This window comes from Perissodus microlepis, chromosome 1, assembly GCF_051167445.1.
Source record: "Perissodus microlepis isolate ML-2025 ecotype Zambia chromosome 1, ASM5116744v1, whole genome shotgun sequence".
NCBI lineage: Eukaryota > Metazoa > Chordata > Actinopteri > Cichliformes > Cichlidae > Perissodus > Perissodus microlepis.
Window position 1 is genome coordinate 29,288,794 of NC_140461.1, and position 21,189 is coordinate 29,309,982.

The window sequence follows — 21,189 nt, forward strand, 5'->3', positions numbered from 1 at the left end:
ACATGCATCTATCCATCCATCTAGCATCGGTCTCCTCAGTTCCCAAACACTTACACTGATCAAAGAATAGGTGATGCAACACAGTGGTAAACAGTGCCTCCACATTTAAAAGCGTGTTGCTTGCATGGGCAGAGTTTTTCAAAAAAAAACAAAACTACACTTTTAATTCTTTTTTAACACTTTCTCTTTATTGATTTTCATCTTATTTTACATACAGAACTAAAGAGGGCAAGGGAAACCAACACATTCACAAATGATCACATATTCCAAAATACACAATGCCTTGTTTTACGTACACATATTACATATTACACAGGTGCATGTTCCATTCAAACAAATTCGCAGCTGTCCCTCTGCATCACAGAGGTATCAGTTTCTAGTCTCTTGACGTATAACGATCCCATCGTTCCCAAAGTCTCTCTCCTTTCTCCTTCTGTAGCCGCAGTGAGAGGGTAATCAGTTCCATATAGAGCTGGGCGATATAAGATTTTTTCATATCACGATATGTTTTTTTCATTTCAGGCGATAACGATATATATCACGATATAAGCCAAATAACTAAATTTGTAAGATTTAAATGTGCCGTTGCTCACAAGTAAAATGTGAAATAATCAGCAGCTTGTTTTGATTTAAATATTTATTTCCCATAAGTTAAACAGGGCAGATGTACTTAAGGAAAATGAGACTTCAGTTTCAGATAAATAGAGGCAAATATTGCAAACTACACAAAAGGCAGCCGCTAAAGCGTTTAAGTTTGAAAATAGAACAAACAAAACAGACTACTAAATTGTCAATTCCACTTAGAAACAAAATATTAATTCTAAAAATAAATCTTAGTTTGTTTTACAGAAGAACAGACAAAATTGACTAACTAACTTTTGTCAATATCAAATAAACTGAGAACTAAAAGGAAATTCTCACTCTCCTTGTTGTATTGCTTAGCTTTTCAAACAGTTTTAAAATAAAGATTCTAACAGAACATTATATATAAATAAAACTTTAGTCTGACAAAAGCCTACAGGTTGTGGGACAGGAAGACAAGTCTATCCACTGCTTCAGGCTTTAAAGCGGCCCTGTGGCAAGTCACAATATTACCCCCTGTACTAAATACCCTCTCAGAGGGGCTGCTGGTTGCGGGGATGCACAGGTAGCGCTTTGCCAGGCAGCTAACTCTTGGGAAGCTTCTGTCGCTGATTTTCCACCACTCAAGTGGGTCCATTTCACTGTCTGCATCAGGTGCCAGCAAGTACTTTTCAAGCTCCTTTTCAACTGTCTCTTTCTCAGTGAGCCCTGTGCTGGTGGGGTGGGATTTCTTAAAGAAACTGCCCAGTGACGTTCTCTGTTTCTTCTGGGTTGGTAGTACTGCAGCAGCTCCACCATCTTCTGTTTCCTCCGTTCCAGCTGAAGTGGACGGGTGCTCAATTTGCCCCAACATCTCAGACACTGCTCTCATTTTGATGGTATCAACGTGTTCTGCATTAATTTATTGTACTTTGAAGCGCGGATCTACCAGGGTTGCAACATCAAGCAGTTCATTTGTAATCTGGTCATTGTACTTTTCATCAAGGTATGTCATGACTGTCATCTTAAGGTCTTTTGTAAGTTGTGTTTCATCCTCAGATGGTTTCAGAATCTGTGTTCTGAAAAGGTGAAGCATCGGCTTGAGGTAGGACACACTCACGTAACACTCTCCAGAAAGTGAATCTGTGAATTCTAGTAGTGGGTTCAGGGCCACATGCACAGACTCCAGAACATCTAGATCTTGCCAGGAGGGAACCAAGTGCCTGGTCTTCTTATCTGCACTGAGGACCTGAGAGATAGCTTTATGTTGCTCCAGAACCCTCCCAACCATTTTTTGGCGTGAGCCCCACCTGGTGGGCGACTCTGTCACTAACTTGTGCTGGGGTAGGTGAAGCTCCTCCTGAGCAGCAGCCAATTCCCTTTTCTTCTTCCAAGAGAAACTGAAGGTGGCCACCACTCTCTTACACACGGCCACAGCTCGCTCCACCCTCTTGTCTTTGCCGGCTTTTTCTGTGGATAAAAAGGTAAATAATAGCACATATTAACCTCAGAAATTAATTTAAGATTTTTGATTTTTTTTTTTTCAGTCACAAATAAAATTCACTGCCCTGAAAACCCACTTACTTGCTATGATTGTACTTTTTTTTATTGTACTTTTACTTTTTAAAATTTTGCTGACAGACTGACCAAATTTTTTTTTCTTATATTTAAAAAGGTGACAGAGGCTGGTGTTATCAACATCATTGTTATATTTGACGTTTTCATCACTTGTTCTTTTTGTCTTGAATTGCCCCATTTGGTGGAATCATAATTTAATGTTCTTTATAGGAAAAAGAGCTGAGGTTCTGTATTAGCCAATTGGGATCCTGATAGAACCCCAAAATTCTAAATTTTATTTGGCACATTTTGTCAACTTGATTTACACTGAAGAGTGACTGAATATTTGCCTATTATGCATGCCAACAGCAACTATTACCTCAAATAAATAGGCTGACATGAAGAATATTCTTTCTGATGTTTATTTTTTAACAATAACCATGGAAGTGATTTAGATCTCTAGCTTTTAATATATTTACATGGGCTCAAAAACACAATTAAAAGAGGCATTTTTAAATTTATTCTGCTTCCCAACTTACCGATAGCTGAGTGAAGTCGATGTCCGAAGCACTGCAGCCGGGTCCAGTTATTCAGGGATGTGGCCTTCACTATATTTGTCCCACTATCGGTTGTGATGCAGACTTGTTTGTCTTCACTCAGTCCCCAGGATGCAAGCGCTTCTGACAGTCCTAATGCAATTACTTCACCCGTGTGGTCGTCGGGAAGGTAGGCAGTTTGAAGACATTTGCTTTTCGGATTCCAGTCTTGGTCGATATAGTGGGCAGTAAGGCTAAGGTAAGGTTCTGACGTGCGACTTGACCACATGTCGGATGTAGTAGCGAAGAACGATGCAGTTTGTAGCTCCTTCTCAACAGCCTCACGGCACTCTCTATATAGCTTTGGAAGCGCTGTCTGAGAGAAATGTTTACATCCAGGGAGTTGGTAACGAGGATCCAGTACCTTAATTAGCTGCTTGAATCCTTCATTTTCGACCGTGTTTATTGGTAGCATGTCTTTAGCAAGACAGTAGGCTATGGCATTCATTATGTCGCTATGTCTCTTAGCTTTTTTGTCATATGGTAAGACGCTGGAGAAAGCCGACTCAGTTGACTGTTGCTGCTTCGCAGGGATTCCCCTGGTTGTTTTCGATGACAAATTAGCACTTTCAGTCAGAGATTGAGCGTGCTCTAGTGGGTGGCACTGCTTCAGGTGATGAAAAAGGTTTGTTGTATTTCCAGACTTGGTGGGAACATGCTTTCGGCACAACTTACAGTGCGTGCTACTCTGTTTTTTGTCAGACTTCAAATAGCCGAAATATCTCCACACTACGGAACTTTTCTGGCCCTTCTTTTCGACAATCTCTTCGGCATTCGAACCGTCATCTGTGTTCTCTTCGGTAACGTGGTCACCCAAGCTCTCGGTTGATTTTTCTCTACTTGGTACACTCATTTTCTACATTACCCGGTCGACACGGCAGTTAGCTGCTTCACAAACAAATACGCACGTGCGGCTTGGCACTTGTGCTGTACGTAACAAGTCACGTGACGTGGTTCGGCTCTGCGCTACTTAATTTGGATTGGCTGTTCCTTTTTTTTTTTTTAAAAGAGGAAGAGAGAGAGAGATGAGGTCTATCGCGATAGTTGTATTTTCCTATCGAGAAGAAGTTATATCGCAATACATATCGTTATCGTTCTATCGCCCAGCTCTAGTTCCATATGATGAATTGTGTTAATAATGTCTATGACCAGCTTCAGTGTGGGGGGGCTAGTCTGTAACCAACACTTAGTAATTGCCTTTTTGCATGCAACCATAATTATTTTCAGTAAGTATGAGTCTCTGTTATTTATATCCTCAGGGATATTCCCAAGGTACATGGTACTAAAGGAGAAGTCCAGTGTTACTTCCAGCACATCCATCACCATTTGTTTAATCTCCTCCCAAAAGGTCTTCAGTTTAGGGCATGACCAGAAGACATGGAAGCAACCTGCAGCGACCTCCCCGCACTCCCTCCAGCATGAAGCGCCTGAACCACTTATTTTGGATTTCCACTTTGGTGTGATGAAGAATCTAATTAAATTCTTCCATCCAAAATCTCGCCATGTTAAAGAATTTGTGGTAGATAACACATTCTTCCACATCCGCAACCAATCTTCACTCTTATTTCACTCTTGGCCTTTTATTTCCCCATATGAATCTTGAGCAATGCATATCCCACTCCCTAAATTGTTTTGCTGGAACCTCCACTGGAAGCGCTGCAAACAAATATAGCAGCTTTGGGAGGATATTTATCTTTATTGCTCTAACTCTGCTGCCCAGATCGAGGTGGAGCAGACCCCACCTCTCCAGATCTTCATATATCTTCTTCCTGTTGTTGCCTCCTGAGTCTCCATGATAATAGCCTAGCAGCTTTGGGTCCTGCCTCATACCACCGTTGTCTATTATATTTTAATTTTTTTTCAATTTCCTCACTTAAAATTTTGTGGATCTCCTGTTTAACCGGCCTCATCTGCTCCAATACCTGGGGGCACCTTGTAACGGTGTGCAGTTGTTCCAATTTTTCCAAATTTTCCTGCAAATCTGACAGCTTTTTTGCTCTCACCTTCTTTAGGACTGCACATTTTGCAATAATTTTACCCCTAAGGTATGCCTTAGCCGCATCCCATAAAATTGTAGGATTAACTGTTCCATTGTCATTGAGTTCTAAATATGTTTTTAACTCCTGTCCCATTTCTCTTTTAAACGAGTCATTATTTAACAGACCTGTGTTAAGCATCCATAAGGTGTTTTTGGGGCTAGCTTTAAACCCAATCTTCATAGTTGGTCCCGAATGATCAGATAAATCTCTCTGTCCTATTATACAATCCTTCACTCTGTGGAGATCTTTACTAAAAGTAAAGAAATAATCAATCCTCGAGTACATATCATGTCTCGCTGAATAAAATGTAAATTTGCGATCATTTTTGTATAAATATCTCCATATATCTATAAGCCCCAACTCAGATAACATTGTTTTTACTTGTTTCTCTAATTTAGTTCCCCTCCGGTACGGTGTACATTTTAGGACATCGTCAGGTCTCAAGAAAAAATTTGTCAGGTATCAGACAAAAAATTGTCAGGTCTCAGTTCTCAAGAAAAAAGTTGTCAGGTATCAGACAAAAAAATGTCAGGTCTCAGTTCTCAAGAAAAAAGTTGTCAGGTATCAGACAAAAAATTGTCAGGTCTCAGTTCTCAAGAAAAAAGTTGTCAGGTATCAGACAAAAAATTGTCAGGTCTCAGTTCTCAAGAAAAAAGTTGTCAGGTATCAGACAAAAAATTGTCAGGTCTCAGTTCTCAAGAAAAAAGTTGTCAGGTATCAGACAAAAAATTGTCAGGTCTCAGTTCTCAAGAAAAAAGTTGTCAGGTATCAGACAAAAAATTGTCAGGTCTCAGTTCTCAAGAAAAAAGTTGTCAGGTATCAGACAAAAAATTGTCAGGTCTCAGTTCTCAAGAAAAAAGTTGTCAGGTATCAGACAAAAAATTGTCAGGTCTCAGTTCTCAAGAAAAAAGTTGTCAGGTATCAGACAAAAAAAATGTCAGGTCTCAGTTCTCAAGAAAAAAGTTGTCAGGTATCAGACAAAAAATTGTCAGGTCTCAGTTCTCAAGAAAAAAGTTGTCAGGTATCAGACAAAAAATTGTCAGGTCTCAATTCTCAAGAAAAAACATTGGACATTGGAATGCCCAGTGCAGTAGCAAATCGCTCGTGCTTCACTGCACAAGCTGGACCCACAGAGTCTGCTAAGGTTTGTCACTGCCATATTACATATGATATTTATATAAACCCATTTAGAGTAAGGTCCATGTAAATTTACCATTCTCTATTTGTTATCTTCTGACAGCTTAAGATTACAAGTGTTCTCCAAAGCTTCCTTTGCCTGTTAGACGTGGGAATGCTGCAGACCATCAGGGAGTGTACGGTCCATCAAGCCCACAGAATAGAGCCGGACTGGAATTTGTCAGTTCATGAACTGATGGCATTCATTTCAATCCTGTTTGTAAGAGCAATCATGTGTCCTGTTGGTGCCATTGTGGATTGCTGGTCAGAAAGATTTCTGGTGCCAGTAATCAAAGAGACAATGCCCCGAGATAGATTCATTTCAATTATGCAACACCTTCGATTTGATGACAAGGACACGCGGGCAGAACGGGTGAAAACAGATAAATTTGCGGTGATCTCCGACATCTGGACACGCTTCAACAAGAACTGTGCTAAGAGTTTCACTCCAGGAGAACACATGACCATAGATGAACAGCTGTTCCCTACCAAGGTTCGTTGTCCATTCACACAGTATATCGCAACCAAGCCAGACAAATTTGGGATCAAGTTCTGGATGGCCACGGACTTGGACACCAAATATGTCTGCAGTGCATCTCCTCACTTGGGAAAAGACCCCAGTCGTCAGAAGGGAGAGAGGCTGGCAGAGAACGTGGTCATGAAACTGATGGAGCCGTTTTTGGATGATGGGAGAAACGTCACAACAGACAATTTCTTTACTTCACTGTCACTGTCGCACAGACTGCTGCAGCGCAAAACGCCGTTATGGGGCACGGTGAATAAAGTCTGGCGTGAACTTACTCAACTTGTGCGGATGTATTCCATAAGAGCAGCAACACGCAGGTGGTCAGTAGCGGTTTTCTACAATATGCTGGACCTGGCGGCGGTGAATGCCTACATTTTGTACAAGGCATGTACAGGGTGGACAGGCAAAAGAAGAATGTTTCTGAGTCTTCTAGCTCAGGAACTTCGTTGCCGATTCATGTAACACAAGGAAATATTAGCACAGACGCAGGCTGCTGAAGCTGCTGCAGGGACTTCATCAAGCTTGGTTGTCTGTTCTTTGTGTGTTTTGATTAAAGAATGTTAGCTACCGCTCACCGCTCGTCTGCAGGCTTTATTTAAATGGAAAACTTCCACAACAGGCAAAAAAAAAAGCTTTTTGCTAAAAAAAAAGATTTAGAGCAGAAGTTTTTTGCACTGCATTTTAAAATGAAAACATATTGCATTTATTTACAATTAAAGACACAGAGCAGAAAGTGTGTTACTGTTTTACATCCACAGACACACAAGAAAAGAAGCAGGCAACATGAGGTCAAGTTATGGCAATTTTATTTGTGTATTTCAGTACATGTATTTAGATTAGAGTTTTTAAAAAACAAACAAACGTCCCAAGAAGAAGGATGTGGTGAAAGAAAGGTGGAGAGAGGGGGAAGAAACTATTGATCTCCTCAAACTCGATGCTGCTGGATCAGTTCTTTCTCAGCAGTCTGCTCCAGAATCCCCTCCTGTCCTCGGCTTTCTTTTCTTTTGCCTTCAGTTCTTTTAAGGTTTTGTTGAGCTGCTCCTCGGCATCTTTAAATTTTTCTTTCAGCTGCTGTTTGGCCAGTTTCACTTTCTGTTTGAGGAGCTCTTTAGCTTCCTTTTTGTGCTTTCGTATTTCTTTAAGTGCGTCTTTGCAGTCTTTCTTGGTCACCGCAGAGCCGGTCATTTCTTTCTTGAATGCCTTCACCTCAATTTTCTCTTCTGCAAGTTCTTCTTGCACTTTCATCAGTTCCTTCTTCATGTTTTGAGTGTTTTGAGTGCTTCCTGTATTTTAATTTTCTCTTCCTCCAACACTTTTTGAGCTTCCAACAATTCTTTCTTCATATTTTCAATCTCATTTTCTGCCTCATGTTTACGTTTTTTCTCCTCTTGAAGTTGTTGCTTTACATGCAGTAATTCCTTCCTTAGTTTTTCAGCTTCAGCCATTACATTTGCAGCTTCTTGTGTTGCCAACTGCATTTTCCTTTTTTCCTCTTCAAAACCTTCCTGCACCTCCTGTAATTCCTGAATCACATTTCCTGCCTCCTTCTTTGCAGTTTGATATTTATTTTTGGCTTCTTGTGCTGTGGTTTTCTCTTCCTCCAATGCTTTTTGAGCTTCCAACAGTTCTTTCTTCATGTTTTCATTCTCGTTTTCTGCCTGTTGTTTTCCCATTTTCTCTCCTTTAAGTTTGAGACCCACATGCAGTAATTCCTGCAATACTACTTCAGTTTCAAACTTTGAATTTTTAGCTTCTCCTCTTGATTTTTCTGCCTCTTCTTTTAATTTGACATTTTCAGCCTGTATCATTTGAAATTCTTCTTGCAGGTTAATCAGCTGTACTGTATTGTATGGTGAAGCACTCGCCGATCCCCTTCTCGTTCTCCCTTGATTCATTTTGGCCTTTTAAACAAAGGAACCAACGTATTGTAGAGGAGTGAAGTGAAGTTTTTGATGTTTTCTTCGTCAACTGTCGTTTGTCCTGCACAGAGATGCTGCTGTAGATGTGTCTCTAGCTGTGTCTGGATACAATGAAAAATGCTGTAACTAAGTGCTTGTGTTGCACCCCTTGGAAGAACTCGCCTCACGGGTGGAGAGTGCTCTTTAAAAAGGAGCTGAGCAACAAAACCAGTGATACTTCTGAGGCTGTTTCCAGCTCTGTGTCAGAGCAGAAACAGGTTTTTGCTGTCCCAAGAAGCCAATATGGCAACATCACTGCCACTCTGCACGATCCCAGCACTGCTCCAGAGAAACCTAAAGGAAAGGCCCAGGTGGTGTTCACAGAGAGACAGTTACATATTCTTGTCCATCAGTTTCATTTGAAACATTACCATGAGCCAAGAGAGATTAAATAGTTGGAAGAGATGACAGGACTGACCTACATACAGGTGAGTGTTTTTCAGCTTACTGAACATAAGAAATTGAATTCGTGTTCAATCTTGTCTCCATTGTACTGATTAGATGTTTTCTATTTTCTTTCATCTTTGGGTAAAAACTTGGTTTCAAAACAGAAGGAGAAAGTTTAGGAGGAGGTCACATCCTCAGCATCTCAATCAGGCTGTCTCATTTCATGTAAGTATCTCCTATTATTAAACTTTGATTCAGACATCTGGGTAATTCATTCATTAATTTCATTTGAAATGTATTGAGTATAATTTGAAACAAGAACTTTGTATTGGACAGCCCCCATCCAAGCAGCAGTACACCCAGCACCTGGAGATCAATTTAATCAGAAGTGGTGCAAATTATCAGGTTGTGGGCAATTTTGCGGTTGGACCTCAATGGATCTTTCCCACCTCACCCCAGTTGTTTGGCTGGTTGATGCCACCAGGCAACAGCAATTATGAATTCAACCCTGTTGCCGGTATGAACAACAAAAACTTGTGTTTTCACAACACAAGTTTTGAAGGAGCAAGTGGAGAGCCTTGCCAGCAGCTTTTTCTCCTTTAATTACAAATATTGTGATTCGTATCAGATTTTTTGTATTAAGTTTGAATCTTCTTGTCTTCATGTAGCTCAACATAACAGAGTCTCGGGTTTGATCTCTTCCAGTAAATAAAAGGAACGGGGTGAATTTTCGGCCCTTTATTTTTAACCTTTGGATTTAAGAAATATTTGGATTCAGACGACTCTGGCTATTGTAAATACATTTTAGTCGATCCAAAACACATACTGGGAAATCAGAGAGAACACATTCAGAAGTTTTGTATAAAACATTAAGAGATGAATTCATGAAAATGTGTTTTGTTTCAGTTTGTTGTACTTCCAGTATTTGTAAAAAATAATGTACATGAAGAATATTATCTGCCTTGTGTATGAGAAACTGTAAATAAAATATTTGTTTCACAAATTCAAAACTAACTTTGTCTGCAAACCTTCTGTCAGAGACTGAACATCCAAAAGTTTTAGAGACTTTAGACCTCTTATCTTTCCATGTTAACTTGAGCTACAATCCTCTATATTCACAATCAAAATATGAGACCCCGTGTCAAGCTCATGTTGTCACAGTCTACGTCTCACTGTGTCTCTTGGTTTATTTTTCACGAATATGTTTTACAAATAGAAAAACTCAATGTATCGACAACCGCTGCACATGTGAGATAAATCCACAGATACATGAATCATCAATCATCTTGTGGCCTGTCTGTTAGAGAGAGAGAGTATGAGTGTGTGTCTTTGTCACAATTGTATTTGATAATGAGGGCGGGAAGCTGCGATAATGGCCCCCAGGAGCCCAGATGGGGCTCCCCCAGACGAAGGCTGAGAATCACGGAGAACCACAGGCCAGGGGCAGCTGACTCCACTAGTGGCCGACCACCCCTTTGTACGAGCCTGCCCCAGGCGCCCAAGAACACCTGCCTCCATGACCATGTCCCACAGGACCCAGGCCATGCACGATCACACACAGGCTAGTCATTCAAAAACAACTTTTCTTTGTCGTCTCTTTTTCTTTATAAACTGGTGGTGTTGCCACAGTAGAGTGTCTCGTGGTTTGTGGGCTCATCTAAAGGTAAGCACCGAGCAAACTTTAATGTGAGTTCAGTTAATCTTGAGTTTAGCTCCTGAATGAGGTATGCTGCTGCTCTCCTCGGTATTTGTTCACAGTTTATTGTGAACACATTGAGAGAAGAGTGAGCGAGTGTTTGGAGAAAAACACCAACTAATCATTAGCTCAACACGCTGGGAGAAGTTGAGCGTTTTCTTGCAGAAAGTTGGAGCAAAAAAGTCTTTTCTGATGTGAAAAGTTATACAATCTGTAAAGGAGAATTAATTGGATGAGATTTTTGGAAAATTCTTATCAAAACTCTTAGTTGCCTCCACATTGCAGTTGAAGGCTTATTGTGAAATAGTTGAATGTGGTTTTAACCAAGAAATATGTAAGATCTAATGTCTTCATAGAGACAGAATGCCATAGAATTACAGACAGTTTGAATGCCTGTAATTATCAGGCTGTACTCAAGCCCATTAATTAAATCTGAAAACTGTGCTGTGACTCCAAACCCAAGTACCCTCCTGGGAAATTATGGCTACACTTGGATCTGCTGATAGACAAGTGAGTCAGTGTAACCTTTATTAAATCAGGCAAAACAACACATACTTATTTACTGTGGCGAACTGCAGAGAGCAAAATCTCTTAAATAAATGGGGGTAAGGGTAAGCTGAAGCCATCTGATGTTTATGTTCATGAATATAACACACTGACACATTTTGTCTTTGTTTTTATTGTTTATTAAAATACTTTTAAATGTCTAATTTTAGATTAAGAACCATCTAGTCCAGCAGGTGGCGGTAATGCACCTTAAAGCTCTAACCGCCAAAGAAAAACCCAAAAGAAGAAGAAGCCGCAGAGTTCCCGCTTCATTGCCTCTGTGTTTTAGTTTATTTTTCTTCCTCATCTAAAGTGAAGCACTAAGGTAACTTTGATCTAAGTTCAGTCAATCTTGAATTTAGCTCCTGAGTGAAGTTTTCTGTTGCTCTCCTCGGTCTCTGTTGTCAGTTATTTGTGAACCAGTTGAAAGAAAAAGCCTCTACATCAAGTCAAGCTGCTATAAACTTATTTACAAGAAGATATCAACAAATGCTAATGAAACACTGAGAAGAAAACAGTGTTATTATTAGAAGAAAGCTTTTAAATTAGCTAAGTGTAATCAGAGTTTCTATTATTTTATTAGTCTGTTACTAAGCGCTAGTTAGCATCTCTGTGTCACTGTGTGGCACCTGCATAGATTTTGAATGCAGCGTGCTATCCAAGCTAGCTAGCGCCACCCTTCATCCATATAAGGTCACTTCCAGCGCCAAAAAGAGAGAGTTACTCAGATCATGGCTCAGATTTCTAAACCCACTCATATAATTGAATCTTCCACGGCACACCTGATCAGTTCTCACGGCACAGGTATATATGCGGTGGTTGGGAAACACTGTACTCTCCATTGTAATCCATTGATTGTTCTGTTTTCGTTCTTTGCCAGGGCTTTTTTTAAAGAGGAATTGCTCTCCTGGTACTGGTGTGCCATACTGCTAAATTTGGTATCGGTGCTCAAACCTTTTTTGTATGTTTTAAACAAGTTGCCCACCCAGGGAAGCTAACATTTGTTGTTTGTGCTCTCAGATGAACATATGAGACACTTTGACTCTTCAGTGCAGTGTGGAGCCTAACAAAGTTCTGTTTTCTGTCCCAGCTGATCAGCAGGAGGAGAAGAGTCTGACGGAGCAGCAGAGGAACATTTAAGCTACTTGGACTCAGCTCAGCCACTGCAGAGAAAACAATGAGTTCGACAAAGAAGGTGACAGATACTAGTGTTAAGAAATACTCCATTAACCCTTTAAGGCCTATTGGAGCAGGAATGCTCCGTTTTGCGTAACAATTTTAAAATCCCGGTAGAACTGCACTTAAGCTAACACAATTATTTTATTTAGGAGGAGTTGTACTTACATCTTATGCCATCAGCTTGCCCTAGGTCACGGTTTCCTTCCACATATGTATTTGCAGAAATTGCATAAAAAGCACTTGCAGCAAAAAAACATAACATACCAGAAACACGCTTTGCTGTTCATAGCACTTCCTACGTTAGAATAGATGTCAGCGCGAACTATCGCATGTCCGACTTTACCTGCCAAAACCTGCCTTCAGCGATACCTATACTGGTGTTTTTAAAAGTCAAGTTTGACTTTATTCTTTTCTGTATTGTTTCTGGGATGCTTAGAACTCAAATTGCACTGTTGGCAATAGTTTATTTTGATGCACATGCTGTTTGTTTGCAAATTTGCATGATAATATTTATTTTTGTTTTTCCTCAAAAATACTCAAAACAAATTTCCTGTGGTTGGAAACAATGTGCAACTTTTTTAAATTTACAGTTTTGAGGGATAAAATTTTCTAACTACAAATATGTGTAAAAATCAAAAACAATTTAAATTTTTTTGTATTTTATTGCAGTTTTCTTGCACTTTATGTAGTTACTATGGATTTAATGCATAGATATTATTAACATTTGGGATATAATGGTCATATTGATGTATAGCAACTTGAAATGCTCCCAAAAATGGCATTAAGGGCATGTAAAAATTAGAGATGGACCGATCCGATATCACGTATCGGTATCGGTCCGATACTGACGTAAATTACTGGATTGGATATCGGAGAGAAATAAAAAATGTAATCCGATCCATTAAATATCAAAAGAGCACCTCACAAAACTTGCGACATGGCGTAACTCGGCTCATAACCGTAGCACATCGGAGCAGTATGCATCACGTGATAGAGCGGCTGTGTGTATTTGTAGCCTCGCTACCAATCCGGCATTTCATCTCCGAGGAAGTTATCCCAGAGAGAAGTAAAGCAAGTGTGTAAGTTCATCTCTGAATGTTTGTAAAGCATTCCCGTGATGGAACATATATGGAGCGACTGCCTCTTCTCTCCCCCTCCCTCTCCTGTTGCTACTTCCATCATGAAACTGATTAATGATCAGCTGATCGGCTTTTCTGTCGCGAGTCCGTCTCTCTTGTTTGTTTATTGCCCAGTTTGCGCCAGAAAGAGGAAACCAGCGGCTGAACAACATCAGCACGTTTAACCTTGATAATCTGTTGTTAGAATTTATTTAATATTACTTTCTACACCAGGATCTTTTTCTACGTAGCTGACGGCTGGTAACTGTGCAGGGGCGGATCTAGCAAAGTTTAGCCAGGGGGGCCGATAGGGCATTAACAGGGAAAAGGGGGCACAAAGGCATCCTTTTCTTTCTTATTCTCATTTAAAATGTCTAGCTTTTAATAAATAATTATCTGAATCTTACACCCAAAGTTTTAATCTGATGTAAAATGTATAGAAGTCCATTACTGTATATAGTAACTATTAAGTCTAATATACCCTAGTAAGCTATAGTACTTTTCCTTTGGGAAAGTACCATCTGTGCAGTCTGCAATTCTGTTGAAGAAAGATGTTGAATCTATTTAATTATTCTTGAAAAATAATTGATTTCTTTGCATTTTCTTCACACTGCATCAAATTAAAGTTGATTATGTTGATTAAGCATCATGAGGTGGAGGGTGGGTGATTCCCTATCTATTTTTATTTTTTTTGCTGGGAGTTTTAGAGCCCTATTATTTAGGTTGCTTACTATTTAAAATACCAGAATAGGGAGGATGGAGTAGGTTTAAGTGTATTAGATTGAGCAGTATTGCTGAACTATGAAATATTTGGGTGCTGTGTATTTTTTGCATACAGGTATAACAGAATAGCTTTAGTGTTTTGTTTTGTTTTTTAACTTGAGTTTGAACTTATACAAAAAAAGCAAGACATTTAAAAAAAACAGTTTTATTGATTAAAAAATACGGATTCATATCGGTATCGGCAGATATCCACATTTATGGTATCGGTATCGGACATAAAAAAGTGGTATCGTGCCATCTCTAGTAAAAATATAAACATAAGCTCTGACAAACTTGTTTCTATGGTAGGTGTTAAAGGGTTAAAAGATGAAGTACTGATATATATTTTATGCAAAACTAACTGAACCTTGTGCTATATTATTGTAATGTAATAATCATGTAATAATACAATTCCTACATTGTAGAGGGTGACTTTGCCTCTAAAGAGGAAAATGGGCAGGGAAGAGGTTAAAGTGGGATTCAGCAGGATTCAACCCTAAAATCAACTGTAGTGGCTCAGTGTGGGGAAAAGAGTCACAGCTCACAATCATTTCTATTGAGAGCTCCAGTCAATTTTCTTAATGTACAGGCTGTGATCAGCTGACCTGCTGCTCTCTGTGGATGTACACAACTGAATTCAACCAGATGTCTGCAGATGTTTCATGAGTTGTCCTGGCTGATTTCCATCCTCTACACCAGGGGTGTCAAACTCAATTGCACAGGGGGCCAAAACTCAAGGCACAGTTTAGGTCGCGGGCCAAACAAGATAAACATTTATTGAACACACTAAAACCATGTTTTTTAAACGTAAATATGAATAAAAACAGACAGGAATATTATTCCAGAATAAATAAACTTAAAAAAATCAACTTTAACTTTAAATGTTTTGATCTTCATAAAAATATATCCTGTCAAAATTATGCAAGTTAGAAATATGAACATGCTGCCAAAAACCCCAGAAAAAATAAATGAAAACATACACAAGGTTTGAGCTGCATGTAGACGGAGCTGGGGCATTGCTGCAGGAATGGAACTAATAAACTGTGCGAGCCATTCAGTGTCGTACTTTGCCGTGAGTGTATCATTACACTGCAGCTCCATCTGAATCTGCACAGGTGCAGTTTCCACGTAAATGGGTTGAGAAGAAGCTCGAAATTCTCTTTTTGTTCTTCACAGTGACCAAAGCGCCGCGAACTCAGTGCGCTCAGTTTATCAGCAAAGTGCGCCGACTTGGTTCAACATTACTTGGCAACAGGGAAAGTGAGACAGGTTGCACTGGTGCATTTGTGACAGCTTCACTTGAAATGCCTTCACCGCATCATACATGCCATGTCCATTGTTAAATCTCCCAATTCTTTTGATCTTTGGCTGAAGGAAGGACAATACTCGGTGTATAAATGCTCAATCAACAATCTTTTATTCCATACAATTCAACACTTTTGAGCATAAACCATCCGGAGGGGAGATGAGCGCGGGAGGGTGTCCGCCAGCTCTCGAAGCGTCTGAGCGTTTCTCACATTCTTATAGCTTCAGCCCCCCTCCACCTAGTCATAAAACCTAAACATTCACATTCTTTCTCTCTTATGGCGCCTAAGTGACGGCCTTGGCTCCCTGTTTTATCTCCTCCTGATGAGATGGGGCAGAAAACCTCTCCGGTATGCTCTGTTCTCTTCTAATCAGACAAATAAGGCCATGACTCTCTGAAAACAGTATAGTTAGCAGTATAATGCATCATAAAACAATATCATTCATTCACAATAAATCAGCAGTCTAATGTAATACAAATCAGTTTAATAACTGTAATAGTTATCACCTTCTTCGAAGTCAGGAGAATAATGCAAACTAAAACTACATAATAATTTCACTATCTTTAATTAGGGGTATAACGTGGCATAAGATAATATAATAATCTCACACCATGAACTGACAGATTTCCTTGCTGAGCTCAAAAACTCTATCTAGAACTTTTTCCCAACTCAGCCAACGGAACTCTGCATGATAAGGAATGTCGCCAAACTCTGAATCATAGAAGGATGAAATTGACGGTGATTTAAACCTTTAAACTCAGATAAAATTTACGGTTTGCGTTACAGTGATCGTTACATGCTCCATTTATAGGACTTTACCACACAGCCTGGTGTATGATGCAGGATTGGATTTCATGTGTTACTGTTTAGGCTCAAATCAATTTGATCTTTGAAGCCCGCAGTGATGAAATAACTCCTCTCAAATGCCTTAAACCAAAAGTAACAAGCCTGTTTTGAAAATGTAAGGAGTAGAAAATACAGATATATATTTTTTAATGTAGCGAGTAAAAGAAAAAAAAAAACCCCTCATGTTACAGTCAGACTCTGACATCATCCTTCACTGAACCAAGCTAGTAACTGTTACATTTGATTTATTATTATCGAATAAATTAGACAATTATAGAAATATATAATAGGAAACAGCAACAGGAAATATAAAAAAGTACAGACCTGGTAAACATTTATTACTATTCTGAGTTTGTTAGCATTAATATTTGTGTACAAGCAGGAGGGATGGGCATGATTTTAGACTGAACAATGATTAATTATCTTTAACACCAGGTTGGATTTAATGTGTTACTACTACCAGTAGGTGGGGATAAGAGACCTTTAAGGTGTTTGGTGCCACACTCCACCTTCAGGTTTAAAACTAGTGTTAATGGAGGGAGTTTGAAGCTTCAGTTTGTTTAATGACTGCATTTCACTCACTGCCTCTGCTTGTATCTCTGTCACTGCAGGACCAACATGGACCGAGAAGTCAGCGCTCTCAGGAGGCCGACAAACCTCACAGAAGAAAGAGAAAGAAAAAAAACACCTGTGACGAGTGTGGGAAGGATTTTACCTGGAAGTCTAAACTAAAACAACATCAGCTCATCCACACTGGAGAGAGACCGTTCAGCTGTGACTTGTGTGGAAAGTCGTTTTCCTGGAAGAATGCCCTAAAAACACACCAAGTCGTCCACAGTGGAGTTAAAGCTTACAGCTGTGATCAGTGTGGCAAAGCTTTTACTCGAAGTAGCAGCTTACAGAGTCATCTAGTTACCCACTCTGGAATTAAGGCATACAGCTGTGACATCTGTGGAAAAACTTTCAGCCAGCAAAGGTACCGAAATATACACCTACGCATTCACTCCGGAGAAGATGTGTACTGGTGTGATCAGTGTGGCAAATACTTTACAACAGATGTTTACCCACACTGAGGAGAGACCTTATCAATGTGACCTGTGTGAGAAGACTTTTAAAACTCCACAGTACCTGAGAAAACACCAACAGATCCACACCAGAAAGAGACTCTACAAATGCATTTTCAGTTCATGAAAAACTGAAAATGCTGAAAATTGAAATGTTGCTGTTATTTAATCTTCAGGCAGCTTCGTGGTATATCATGGTGTTATTATTTCTGCATAAATGGCCTTTGGTTTACAGCGGCTCATTCCTCTGTCAGGTGTAAATGGAATAAAATAAAACAAATTAATTACAAAACCAAACCATTCAGTAATCTTCTCTTATGGTTAACAAAGTTGTATCGTTACGTAATGGTATTGCAGTTTTGTACCTGTAGTATCATTGCTTCCTTATAGTTTTAGTACTTTTAAACATTAGTGTTAAAATACCCAGTTAATGTTATAATTGCAGTGTCATTGGGGGTAATAGTTTTTCTTGTATTCCGGTCAGCTGAGTGTTACAACTGCACAATTACAGTGTTATTAATGCAGTATTAAATTAGTATTATTTCAGTGTTACAGTAGTTTACCATGGGTACCGTAAAAACAGTAGTGTGGTAGTACTTAAGTGTAAGTCAGATGTTACTGTAATATTAAATAAGTATTCCTGTAGTATTATGGTGGTAGTATTGTAGTTATTGTAGCCCAGTAAACTGAGTGTGTTAATCGAAACAGTAAAATGTAACTGGACGTCTGCAGAGATGCTTTTTATTTCAGGCGACTTTCAGGATAAAAGTGTTGAAGGACTGACTTACACTGTCTTTGTGTCTTTGTTTAGAAGCAGAGCGACACAGATGGATCCACTTCTCAACCCTGTCATCGCTGTGGTGGGAAAGACTTTCGTTGTGACATCTGTGGAAAAACTTTCAGTCAGCAAGCCGGCCTAAAAATACATCAACGTAAACACACTGGAGACAAACTGAAATACTGCAAAGAATGTGGGAGAAGCTTCCCCACATCAACTGAGTTAAAACGACATGAACTCTTTCACAGTGGGGTCAAAAAGCATCTCTGTGGTCAGTGTGGGTCATCCTTCACCACTGCAGGTCACCTTAAAACACACAAACAAGTCCACACAGGAGAGAAACCATACAAGTGCAGACACTGTGACAAAAGCTTCTCACGTTCAGGTCATCGTAACGAACATGAACGTACACACATGGAAGGAAACTACAGCTGTGAGCAGTGTGACAAGAGCTTCAGTAATCTCAGTTCATACTCTGCACACAAACGATCCCACGTTACTAATAAACTGTTTCACTGTTACCAATGTGCCAAAACATTCACTTCATTATCTGCTCTGTGCAAACATCAGCGCGATCACGCAGGACTGAAATCGTTCCCATCACAGGACGACAGCGAATCTGAAGAGAGAGAAACATCCTCTGGTTTCAGAGTCCAACTTAAAACCCTGGAGATCAGGCTCCACAGAGTTCAGATCGGCTCTCCTTGAAGTTCAAATGAGGCTATGAATCAAACTGTTCCTGTAGTTCAATTTTAATCTTTATAAATTGTTCTTCTTCTGTTTGTGTTCAGTGGTTACCTTTTTTTTCCAGTGGTTGGATGAAAAATCAGTTTCCTGGTCTCAAGTTTGTATTGAATGTATTTTATGTATTTCTGTTTTATATTACTGTGAATTACTTTGTGGTTTTTATCCTGTGAAAAGTGCTATATAAATAAATTGATTTGATTTTGATTTGATTATTAAAGTTCTTAAACAAATTAAAAAAAATGTTAAATAAAGAATTGGTTTAACGACAAAGATTTTGAGCCATGATGTCATTTCCTGTATTTCAGAGTAAAGACTGAAGTGACAAATGGAAACATGTTTACAGTCATGGAATAAACACTGATGGGTCATCTGTAGGAAGTACTATTGCTGACCTGACAGACTCGACCTTGTTTACAAAGAAAGAAAGGAACTGATTACATGTGTCAGCAGAGGCTTTCAGGGTTGTTTCGAGTAGAGCTGATAGTCTTAAAGAGAACACGGGGATTATGACAATTTAACACAATGATCTGAGAAAAATATCTGTTTCTTTCATTTTTACCGTATTCTGATCAAATTTCCAACATTCTTTTAACATGACCGGTACCGGTCCGTGAGTTGTCTGGTACCGGGCCGCGAGAGTTGAGGCTCAGGTGTGAAATGTATGGTTTTCAGTGTTTTTATCGGTTTTCAGCGTTATTTTGTTAGTGTTTTTATCGTTAACTCGGTTTTCCTGGGTCTTTTCACGTGTGTTATGAATAAATCTTTTTTTCGGTACCGGTACTAGTTTTATTTTGTTGTATTTATCCGCAACACCTTAAAGGCTGGTCCGTGAAAATATTGTCGGGCATAAACCGGTCCGTGGCGCAAAAAAGGTTGGGGACCGCTGCTGTAAAGTATAAAAAAAAAACACCTCCCCCTGCTACGCCTCAGTAATCTAATGTATTCATCAATTGTTCTCTTAATTATTCAAAGTTGGTTCAACCTATCATGTTCTGGGTTCTATCCTTTATATGTATTTAAGCTTCAATTTTATTTATTTGTGTAAGCGATACTTTTGACAACCTTTAACACACTTAAAGAGCCGCTTTCACCGTCTTCCCTCCAGCTGTTTCCTGTTGCTCGCTCTCTTCTTCTCTTATCTGATCATCTCGAGCACGTCTTGTACAACACTTACTTTTGCAGGCACACATTCAGTTACAAGCTCAACCACATTTTGCCCTGTATAGGTGTCTCACTCTCCATATGTTTCCTGTCGACTTATTCATGGCATGAATATCTTTAACACCTTCTGCATCACTACTTGCTAAGCAAAGACAAAGCAAAATGTTTCACCTCTACCCTAGAAATAAGTCTACGTAATATCTGTGACCGTAAGCGTGCATGCATTGACCTTTTACTGCACTCTAAGTCACCTTTCACAATAGATCATCTCTTCATGAGCACTTTTTCAGTATGTGTAAGAAAGTGTGCATTATAACCGCTTATTCTACTAAAAGATCAAAGAGAAAACAAACATTTTCAATGTCACTTCCTCTGCCTCCGATATCGGTCATCCTACCTTTTCGACAGATTTAAAAGCCTCTAAGCCCAGGTTTGCCCACCTTGCTGGTCAATTGACCGTTCTCTGTCTGGGACAGCGGCCCGATTTCTAAGTCCTATGTTAATTTATAAGCGCTTCCCGCAGCTTAACAGGAAGCTCCACGTAACTGGCGTCTAAGTATCCCACTTGCGCCTTAAAGCTTTACTTAAAGCTTACCTGTCAGCCACGTTGAAATGGTCACGCCTGAGGCCCGCTCTTCACTCAAACAGCGCGGTAAAGAAGTGGTCCTTGACCACTTGGTTTTTAATGGGTTCCCGAAGTCCCGCGGGCACCACCCAGGCTAACTGGACGCCGCCAGGCCTGACCACGCATCTGTGATCAGGAGTCGTTGCCACACGCTGAGCAACCGCGCTCCTAGGGATTACCGTCCCCGTCCTAAATAATTTAAATAAATTTAAAAGCACCACTGTCGATTCCACAGTTAAATTATCTGGTGCCCGAGTCCAACCCTGCTAATCAATGTGGGAATAAAATCTCCTATCAATATGTCCTAATCTAATCTCTTTTCTTGGCTGATGTATCACATTCACACACATAACACACCAACTTCAAACAGACATCACATCAACTTTGAAATTCACCCCAGCATTAATCACAATAATCTTTCATCAAATATTCCCCAGACTTTACTTTTATTTATCACAAATTATTTGTTTTACAATGGGTGTTTGTGTAACTATTGTCACTGAATAAAAGCCTACTTGGGGACGCTGGTTTTTTGGAGTTGTCTGGGATCAGGTGAGGAG

The 21,189-nt window shown here is 39.6% G+C and overlaps 1 protein-coding gene across 1 annotated transcript; it reads right to left on the minus strand.

Moving 5' to 3' along the window:
• Positions 1 to 1,483: 1,483 nt before the first annotated feature.
• Positions 1,484 to 3,567, minus strand: LOC146394042 (E3 SUMO-protein ligase ZBED1-like). Its single transcript, XM_084924037.1, has 2 exons — positions 2,658 to 3,567; positions 1,484 to 2,031 (listed from the first exon to the last, which is right to left on the minus strand). The coding sequence occupies exons 1-2, from the start codon at positions 3,565 to 3,567 to the stop codon at positions 1,484 to 1,486; spliced, it is 1,458 nt and encodes a 485-aa protein (XP_084780163.1).
• Between the last annotated feature and the right edge of the window lie 17,622 nt (positions 3,568 to 21,189).